Source organism: Rhinopithecus bieti, unplaced genomic scaffold (genome assembly GCF_001698545.2).
Source record: "Rhinopithecus bieti isolate Rb0 unplaced genomic scaffold, ASM169854v2 scaffold_19840, whole genome shotgun sequence".
Classification (NCBI taxonomy): Eukaryota; Metazoa; Chordata; class Mammalia; order Primates; family Cercopithecidae; genus Rhinopithecus; species Rhinopithecus bieti.
The window spans coordinates 854,659-865,220 of NW_016809771.1; the positions used below are offsets into that span (position 1 = coordinate 854,659).

A 10,562-nucleotide genomic window follows, 5' to 3' on the forward strand; every position below is an offset into this window, starting at 1 on the left:
CGCAGTTATTATACGTCACTTCCACGGCGCCGCGTTAGTCAAGTTGACCTCACTGTTGTAAATTAGTAGTTAAGGTTAGATATTATTGCCACTTTTCCAAACGCTAAAGGCTGTTTTGGAACCAGTGTCGCTGGTTCCGCAGGCGACTGCCTTTTTCTTTGCAAGCCAGTTATTCAAGTTTCTGGTCTTTAAAAAAACTCTGTGGCGTTACGGTAGCCTAGGAGGTTCTAGCGCGGCGGAAGTACCCAGTGGGTGGGTGTGCGCGCAAGGCCAGGGCCAGAGGGGCACGTGGCGCCGGTGAGTGACCATAGAAGCCGGAGGATTTGAAAATGGTGGACGCGGAACCCGGCTGCCGGAGGGAGGGAGGAAGGAAGGGGATGCGGTGCGAAGACCTTGCTGTCTGAAGGGGGAGGAGGTACTAATCCTGGGGCGGCAAGGCTTAGTGCCGTCGTGTGTTTGGTTGTTTGGTCGGTCGGCGCTCACGAGACCATGAGGAAGTAAACTCTTCACCCATCAGGTTGGTGGTCACTGGCTGTCTGACCGTGGGTGAGGTGACAGGGCTGCTTTTGTCCCCTTTATGGTGTTCTCACCGCGGCTCTGAGGGGTTGGAGTGTACTCAGAAGCTACAGTGATCAGAAGACACGGGTCGTTTTTTTTTCACCAGGGAGGAGAGAGAATGTCTTTTCGAGGCGGAGGTCGTGGAGGCTTTAATCGAGGAGGTGGAGGTGGCGGCTTCAACCGAGGCGGCAGCAGCAACCACTTCCGAGGTGGAAGCGGCGGTGGAGGCGGCGGCAATTTCAAAGGCGGCGGCAGGGGAGGATTTGGACGAGGAGGTGGCCGCGGAGGCTTTAACAAAGGCCAAGACCAAGGACCTCCAGAACGTGTAGTCTGTATGCAGTCTTCAATATTTAGCCTATTTGAAGGAGTAGGGGTGGGTTGTGTGTTTGTGTTATTAGTCCAGCAAGTTTGGGATACACAAGCCTGTGTGGAGAATGATGTAAACTGACTTATAATCGTACAGTAGCATGTAAGGGTGGGGTGGGGAGCAAGAAAGCTGAGGGATACTTAAAATGCACCATGGAGGTGGAACTTCAGGGTTGACAGGAAGATATTAAATAGGTAATAGTGATATCCCTAGTTCCGCGATTTTACAGATGAGAAAACTATGATTTAGAGTTAAGTTTTTTTGCTGAAATATAAATATAGCTGAAATACAGGCTGGGTGCCGTGGCTCACGCTTGTAATCCCAACACTTGGGAAGCTGAGACAGGAGGATCGCTTGAATCCGGGAGTTAGACACCAGCCTGGACAATAAAGCAGGGACCCTGTCTGTACAGAAAATAAAGAAATACAAAGCCAGGTATAGTATTCTGACTCCAAAGCCCATGCTTTCTATTACTACTTAAAAGTAGATAAGTGAGAAAACAATTTGCTTGAGAGGGAAACTGCCAAAGAGGAAGTCGAGAAAAAGACCCATTTAGGGTAGTTTTATAGTAATTAACAATGAGATGGGAATGGAAGTCACAGAGAGTGAAACTTACTACATTAAAGAGGAGAGAGGGTGAAGAGTATCTAAGAATGGTTGGATGAGTATGCAGGATGGTTTGAAAGGAGCAGTTTCTAGAATAAAAGGTCCCATCCTGCAAGCTGTTGTACCAGTCCATACACGAGGCATTAAGAGCCTGATTCAGGATTGTGAGGAAAAAAAGGAAGGGTTAGATAGGAGAGAGATTTCAAAGGAAACAAAATCGGTAGAACTTAGCTAATGCTGATAATAAAGGGTTCCAGGTTTTGAGCTTGGGTGATAGGAATGAAGAGTTGGTTTTGCAGAAATGTGTTAAGTATTTTAGTTTAGGGTGACAGTCTAGTTAGTTAGAACTAAAGGTAGTTATTTTGAGATTCCAGATGTCCTTGAAAACAATGAATCATTGTTAAAGAGGTGGTAGTGGGAATGGGAAAGTTCTGAGGCAAGAGAAAAAAGAGAACAAAGGGTGATTCTTTTAGGGGTTGAAGAAAAGGGAGTGAAGAAAAGGAAGAACCAAGAGAATGAAGCAGAGTTTTGAACCAGATAATAAGTTTTAATAAGATAACTGTTACAGGTGGAATGGTCTCAATGTGCCAGGCACTGTTCTAAGCACTTGACATTGGTTATTCCATTGAGTCCTTACATTACTGTATATTAGGTATAGCTATACATTATATGTTACTAGTGTCTGCTAAAGAGGAAACACTGAATTAGAGAAAGGGTGGGTAACTTTTCCTAGGTCACATAGCTAGTGTGTTGTGGAGTTGGTATACCAGCCCAGGAAGTCCACACTCTTAATGACTGTGGTCTTCTGCCTCAGAGGAGAGCAGGTATAGTGAAGTCCCAGGTAGCCAAGAAGAAAGCTTCCAGAAGAAGTTGGTCAGTATCGTTTGAAATAGTTCTGTGTTTTAACATTTTCTTGTCCTATTTCAGTATTAGGAGAATTCCTGCATCCCTGTGAAGATGACATAGTTTGTAAATGTACCACAGATGAAAATAAGGTGCCTTATTTCAATGCTCCTGTTTACTTAGAAAACAAAGAACAAATTGGAAAAGTGGATGAAATATTTGGACAACTTAGAGATTTTGTATCCTTTTTCATTGGAAGACCTAATAATATTCAAAGGTTACTATTTGTGTTTTTGTGAGGAGGCGGTTAAGTGTAAATTAGACTTGTTGCTTCATTAAATTAGACAGGATTGCTACAGATTGGACCATGAAGGAGAATCAAGGGGAGAATGTGTTCATCCATAGATATTAAAATGACAGACCCTAGAAAGGTGACTTTTTTTGGAAAATTCTAGAAATGATGGCCATTTGGATAAGTACTACAGGATTAAGTTGGCTGATTTGGATGTAGTGGTGCCACTGGAAGTGTAGAATTAGAAGTTGTTTGGTGTCCCCACTACCCTGGAAACTCCTTCCTTGCTTTCTCTCTTTCTGTCTGTCTCTTTCTCTTTTTCTCTTTCTCTGTCTTTCTCTTTTTCTCCTTCCCTCTCTCTTTCTCTCTCTCTCTTTCTCTTTCTCTCTCTCGCTCTTTCCCTTCCTCCCTCCCTCTCTTTTTTCTTTCTTTCTTTTTTTTTTTTTGACAGAGACTCTTTCTGTTGCCCAGGGTGGAGTGCAGTGGCATGATCTCAGCTCACTGCAACCTCCGCCTCCTGGGTTCAAGCAATTCTCATGCCTCAGCCTTTCAAGTAGCTGGCATTACAGGTGAGCGCCACCGTGCCCGGATGATTTTTGTATTTTTAGTGGAGGTAGGGTTTCACCATGCTGGCCAGGCTGGTCTCAAACTCTTGTCCTCAAGTGATCCATCTGCCTTGGCCCCCTGAAGTGCTGGGTTTGCAGGTGTGAGCCACCACACCCAGCCCCTGGAAGTTCATTTCTTATCTTTCCTATATATGTCTATGTATTCTAACCTTGTTTGTGAAATTATACATCAATTCAGAAGGTTTGATAGTGTCTTTCATCTTAATTGCTCATTTGTTCCTTAATAAAAATAACAGTATTTTTCAGTTAAATTGTCAGAAAACATGAAGGCTTCATCCTTTAAAAAACTACAGAAGGTGAGTCAAACTTATGATACTTGGGATCCTTGGTTTTATAAGGGAATGACCTATCTTAGGAAAGTCCTACTTGGAGCATTTGAGATTTTCCCAACATATCAGTAGTAAAGCTCTTAAACTGAAATGTTCTGTGCTATAAATATTGAACATACTAATCTTTAAAAGTGATTTATTTGATACAGCCTTTTAGAAAGTAAAAATCACAACTTTTGCTTATATTACCAAAATCTGTAAACTGCTAGAGTAAGAGTTTTTTGTTGATGTAAAACCCTTATTGAAAAGCATTCATGATCAAACATTCTAGGTGGAATCTTAATTTATAAAACTTACATTATTTGAGAGAAGGTAGATACTAAGTGATTTCACAAGAACTTCAATAACATAATATATGCTGTGAAGGAAAAATACAGGTTGCCATGAGAAGCTTTGTAGTGCCACCAACTTTGGTCTGTAGTGTTTGCTAAAAAGGTGAGCTTGAAACTGAGGTCTGATTGTTGACTAAGAGCAATTTCCACAACTGGTTGCATGTCAGAGTTATCTTGGGGAGCTTTTAAGAAGATGTACTTCCAGTTTCCACTTCTGGAAATTTGACCTAAGGAGCTCCTAAGTAGGGCCCAGGAAAAGCACTTGGATAATTTTTTTTTTTTTTTTGAGGCAGAGTCTCGCTCTGTTGCCCAGGTGGGAGTGCAGTGGCACGATCTCGGCTCACTGCAAGCTCCACCTCCCGGGTTCAAGCCATTCTTTGGCCTCAGCCTCCCTAGTAGCTGGGACTACAGGTGCCCGCCACCATGCCTGGCTAATTTTTTTTTTTTTTTTGAGACGGCGTCTCGCTGTGTCTCTGTAGCCCATTCTGGAGTGCAGTGGCGCAATCTCAGCTCACTGCAAGCTCTGCCTCCTGGGTTCACACCATTCTCCTGCCTCAGCCTCCCGAGTAGCTGGGACTACAGGCGCCCGCCACCACGCCCAGCTAATTTTTTTGTATTTTTAGTAGAGACGGGGTTTCACCGTGCTAGCCAGGATGGTCTCGATCTCTTGACCTTGTGATCCACCCGCCTCGGCCTCCCAAAGTGCTGGGATTACAGGCGTGAGCCACTGCGCCCAGCCAGCACTTGGATAATTTTGATGTAGTTAGGCAAACACTTGAGAATTTCTGAGCTAGTGAAAGAGGAAGAGGAAAGTGCATTCCAAGTAGAGAGAACAGTGTGTGCAGTCTCTGAGAGCAGGCAACTGAAAGGATACAAAAAGGCGGACGTATAGGTTAGGAATGAAACATTTAGGAGAGGTGGGGAAAGTTGTGAATTAAGACCAGAGAGGTAGGAGGGTGCTTGATTAACTTAAGCCTTCAGGTCATAAGAAAGAGTTTAGACTTTAGTTTCAATTGTGTTTTATTTTTGAATGACGGGATAACACAGTTAAATATATGTTTCAAAAGAATACTGGGAAGATAAAAAGGCACCTTGGGAAGAGGTCAGTATTGTGTGAGAGGGGCCAGGTAGGAGGCTATAATAGTAGTTCTGAAAGAGATGATATTTTGGACTCGGTAGTGACAATGGAAATGGAAAAAATGGATATATGAAAGGTACAGGAAGTAGAATCAATAGGACATTGTAATCGACTAGCTATCGAAATTGAAGAGGTAAAAAATATCACCATCTTTCAGATGTCTGACATCAACATCTTTGTGGGTGATGGTACCGATTAATTAAATGGGCAACAGTGCAGAAGATGGGGATTAGGGGAAGATAATGAGTTTGGTTTTGGACATAGTGAGGTTGAGGTACTTGTGAGACAGTCATGGTCAGAAGTTTAAAGGAAGAGTATAGACTGGAAATAGAATTGGGAATTTGTTAACACAGTGTAGGAAGAAAGAATGAAAGGAAAAGAGCACCTATGAAAAGTTTGGGGCACCTCCTAAAGCTAAATGTCTGTTAGTGGAAACTCAGAATTGCCAGTTTAAAAAAAGCAAACCACAAGCCTGTCATAAAAGTGGTATCACAAAAATTGAGAGTGTTTCCAGGAGGGACTGCTCAGCTATGGCAAAATGATGCAAAGTGTTCATTGGAAGACAGCCACATAGACATCAGGGAGTCATGGAGCCAGTGCAGTGGTGGGCCCAGGAGCCAGAATGGAATAGGAAATGAGAAGGAGACAATAGCTTGTTGTTAGCATATGATTACTAGTTGTAGAAACCTTGGCAAATACTCCTGGGATTGACTGCTTCTGGCATGCCTGGAGCTGTTGAGCCCAGAAAGAAACAATGCTGAAGAGGGATTCTCATCTTGTGACCTGAAAAACAAAAAAGCTGGTAATAGCCACTTAAATTCATCAGAATCCCTGTCCCTTTTCTCAGAATTATTTATTTGAGGGCTTATTTAGTTTTTTGGGTTTTTGCTTTTTACTTACAGATACTAACTTGAGTACATTCTACCTCCCGGTTTGCGTACCCCCTGCTATGTTGAGATTCAGCCCTCCTTACCCAGCCTGCATTATTACGAAGTCTGTAGACCGGTGCTCTCCACTTGAACTTGCTGCAATGATGGGAGTCCCTGCCTAGTAAAGTAGCTCTTAGCCACATGTAGCTATTGAGCACCTGAAGTGCGGCTCATGTGACTCAGGAACTGAATTTTTAATCATTAATTAATTTAAATATAAGCCACCTGTGGCTACTGGCTGCCATATTGAACAGTGTAGATCTAGACAATATTTTTGAGATGATGGGCTGTGAAGGGAAGATGAGTAATAAGGTGATATCTAGAGCGGGATGCAGATATCTTATAAGTAATATATTACAGTTTTGAAATCCTCGTGTGTTTTGTGTAGAAGAACTATGATACAATATGCCCTTTACATTTCATTATCTGAGAAATGTCCTCTTTAACCCCAGTTATGGGATGGGTATAGTTTTTGTATATCCTTCATTACTTTGTGTGTTCAGAAGATAGTTACCCTTTTGATCTTTATTAAAGACTTGAAACAGCTAATATGCGAATGCTTTATTTTGAATTTTAATGCTGTGTTTTAAATAGTTTTATTTTTCTTGTGGCAGTTCTGTTGAGTGGAAATGTTAAATAATCTGTTTCTAAAGAGAAATGAGATTGAATTGGTCTTGATTTTTTATATGCATGTAATGCTTATTGTGTGCCAAAGTGCAAGTGCCTTATATACATCACTTTTTTGATCATCACACAAACATGTGAGATAGATACTCTATTCTCTACATTTTACAGATAAGGAAACTAAGGTAAACTAACACAGGAGCAGAAAACCAAACACCACATGTTCTCACTCATAAGTGAGAGTTGAACAATGAGAACACATGGACCCAGGGAGGGGAACATCACACACCTGGGCCTGTCGGGGGGGTGGGAGGAAGGGGAGGGAGAGCATTAGGGCAAATACGGAATGCATATGGGGCTTAAAACCTATATGATGGGTTGATAGGTGCAGCAAACCACCATGGCACATGTATACCTATGTAACAAACCTGCTCGTTCGTTCTGCGCATGTATCCCAGAACTTAAATAAATAAAAAAAAAGAAACCTAAGGTAGTAAGAAATTAAGTCCCTACCCAGAGATACATAGTAGAAAGTGGTAGGGTTGGGTGAGTTTGAACCCAGGCAGTTTTGACTCTATCATGTAGCTTCTTAATGATTATACTATACTGTCCCCCAAGTCGTACACTAATTGCTTTTATTATTTTTCCAGTTTTATATAGATCCATATAAGCTGCTGCCACTCCAGAGGTTTTTACCTCGACCTCCAGGTGAGAAAGGACCTCCAAGAGGTGGTGGCAGGGGAGGCCGAGGAGGAGGAAGAGGAGGAGGTGGCAGAGGTGGTGGCAGAGGCGGTAAGTTACTTGGGGAAAATTTCTAATGAAATTTCAAAGTCATAGCTGATTAATATAATACAATTTAGCTTTGTACATAGCAAACCCTCCCTTATGGTTCTTTTTATTAAAGCTGCTTTCAAATATTGGCAGATTGTCCATAATAATAATGCTTCATTTCAACAACTTGCTTAAAAATCTACTAAAGTATACTTTTGAGGGACTTCATTTCTTTGGGTTATTCATGTTTTCTTGGGCATTTTAATAAACCATAGGATTATCTTAATTTTAATTTCTTAGTTAATGTCATTGAGTGTAGACTGCATGCTGAAAGCTGGTCATACATTCTTTTAATTTCCGTGTATATTCTTTTAATACTCAGCAAAAGCTTTTGAGATAGATGATATCCTTATTTTATGAATGAGGAAATGGAGACTTACAGAAATTAATTTGCCCCAGTCAAACAATTGGCAGACCCAGAATTAAAATGCGTATCTTCTGATGTCATGTCAAGAACTAATAAATTCATTGCTGTGATCTCACTGTTTAGATGTACGCCTTTCCCCCAAGGTTTTGGCACATTCATCATTATGGGCAGCTAGGTGATGAGCAGGGCTCTGGGGAGTGGGACTGCCATGCCCTGTGAGTAGGAGGACGGGGAGTGATGAGGTAATGGGCAGAGCCAAAGTGGAAAGGGAGAGGAACTGAAAGTTGGGCTTAGACAGCTTTTGTTACTGGAGCTGAAAAAGAGAAGGAATGCTTTACTTTGGCATCTCTCAATTTAATCATCATTTCACTCTATAAAGGTACTTTTTTGCGTCCATATAGGTAGGAAAATTTTCAGGGGTACCTTCTTGAGAATTTGATGAATAGAGATTCCCCTGTTCTCATTTGATGTTGAGTATCATTTAACATTTCAAAAAATTCACAACTATCTTATTTTTTTAAAATCTTACTTACGTAGCTCAGTTAACCTTAACTATCATATTTATTATCGTGCCCCCAGAACAAAAGCACCCATATCTGCCATCCGTTGTTCTTAGGATAAAAAGCCTTAGTTCCATCAAACTATCCTTAGTTGAATCAAAAGTATTTATCATAAGCAAGAGCTAAGGCAATAATCATACGTATTTTAACAAGACTGAATCATACTTTAAAGTAACAAGTTTTTCTAATTTATTGAAATTGAATAATCGGGATTTAACCTGTTGCCCAGTTGGTAAACTACTAGTTTCTCCATTTTTATCTTGTAAAATTTTTTCCATGATAAAATATGTGAATCTATATTTATTCATTATAATTATAGTTATTGTATTGATCTTTGTAGGCTTATCAGTATAAGAGGTTATATAGTTAATAACTTAATGTTTATTATTTATTTACTATTTAAATATTTTGCATTATTATTTAATAAATGTTTTTAGGTGGTTTTAGAGGTGGAAGAGGAGGTGGAGGTGGAGGCTTCAGAGGAGGAAGAGGTGGTGGTTTCAGAGGTAGGTATTATCTTTAAATTGCTTAATTTTTAGAATTGATATTATCTGGCATTTTGTTTTTGCTTAAGTTTAATTTTTTCTGCCAGCAAGTATATGGAACACTATGGTGTTCTTTGCTTAGCCTAATTTGTGGTTTCATTTTATATCACTTGTTTTTGCCTTTTCAGTTTTTTAACCTAATTCTAATTTGTTTTGCTTTATTATTAATTTGAAAAAAAAAGGTGTAATATGAATGACAGTTAAATTTGATAAAGTATGTTTGCTAAACATTATAGGAACTAATGCTGATTTTAAACTTGAGATTTACGTTATAATACTATTAAAAATCCATTTTCTGTGCCCTTAATACTTTAATTTTTTCTTAGGAAGAGGACATTAAGTGAAACAGTTGACAGACATCACCGGTTGACTTCTGCATTAACCTGCATGATCTGTTTCCTCTGTGGATTGGAAACTTGGTTCTTGAGCAAATCTTGAAGATCTTGGTCATTTTATGACAATGGATCAAAAATGTTAGCGTCATGCAAAGCAGCGGAATAGTGAATCTTGCTCTAAAAGAACATGAACAAATCTTTCTAATGTTTTGTACAGTGCCTGGCACTCTGTGGGTGCCTAATAAATGGCAGGAGTTTTCATTTGAAGCATATTTGAATTTTAAAATAAAGTGTTTTATTCCCTTAAGTTATTTAGAGTGTGTTTATTAAATGAAACCCATTTTTTGAAGTAGAAAGGAATAACTAAAACTTAAACACAGTGAATTGCAGATCGAAAAAAGGATTTATTTGTATTACTGATCTTTTAAAAAATAGGCTGCTGTAGCAGTACTTTAAGAGTATTTACAAATTAACACCCCCTTTCAAAACCCTGGCCTTTTATGTATGAGAAGATAGCTCTGTATTTCCCTTTTGCATTTTAATATGTAAATCAGTTAAGCTGTTTCTCTAATTGCAATTAATAATTGATTTAAAAATTTTCCATATTAGTAATGTATTAAAGATGGAGTAGCTCTGTTCAAGTGAAAACCATAGCAAGAAATTTTAAAAGCAGTTACTTTTTCTCATCCAACATGAATATTAAAAGTTTTACTGAATGTTACTTTTACTTTTTTAAAGGGACTCTAAAAGTTTAAGGTGTTATTTACTACACGTGAATATTTGATTGCATACTACATGTTCAGATTGCTGGGTAAGGATGTTAAAAATGAAATTAGTTTTGGTCACCATTGCTAGTGAATGTAAAGAAATGTAGCAAGTTAGAATGCTGTGATATGGAGCCATTTAGCCTGCCATTCATTTTTCACTTCTCAGAAGGAATGATGTTTCTATATCATTTGTTAAATTATCTAACATGCTCATGGAGGAATGCTCTTGAATGCTCATTTGAGGAGCATACAGTGTTGTCTTTGTCAGTTTTTGGGGTTTTATCTTTTTTTGATTGATGGAGTTGCAGCAGGATGAATTAATATATATGATGAGCAAATGTGTTGAAAATTACAGTTTTTACAGTAATAGGCAGTTATGCTTTTACAGTTTAGGACAGGAGATTTTTTTTTTTTTTTTTTTTTTTTTTTTTTTTTTGTGTGCGGTATTTATTTCAAATGTTTGTTAAAACAGCACTGTTATTTCTCAGGACAAGAGCAAAGATCACCCCTGCA

The 10,562-nt window shown here is 39.3% G+C and overlaps 1 protein-coding gene across 2 annotated transcripts; it reads left to right on the forward strand.

Moving 5' to 3' along the window:
- On the forward strand, positions 1 to 9,589 carry GAR1 (GAR1 ribonucleoprotein). Of its 2 annotated transcripts, none has more exons than XM_017890426.1 (7): positions 1 to 297; positions 665 to 890; positions 2,459 to 2,613; positions 3,529 to 3,588; positions 7,295 to 7,436; positions 8,840 to 8,908; positions 9,274 to 9,589. In XM_017890426.1, the coding sequence occupies exons 2-7, from the start codon at positions 677 to 679 to the stop codon at positions 9,285 to 9,287; spliced, it is 654 nt and encodes a 217-aa protein (XP_017745915.1). In that variant the 5' UTR covers positions 1 to 297; positions 665 to 676; the 3' UTR covers positions 9,288 to 9,589. The 2 variants fall into 2 exon arrangements, with proteins under 2 accessions (XP_017745915.1, XP_017745916.1); XM_017890427.1 differs by lacking the exon at positions 1 to 297 and adding an exon at positions 304 to 517.
- The last annotated feature ends 973 nt before the right edge of the window (positions 9,590 to 10,562 follow it).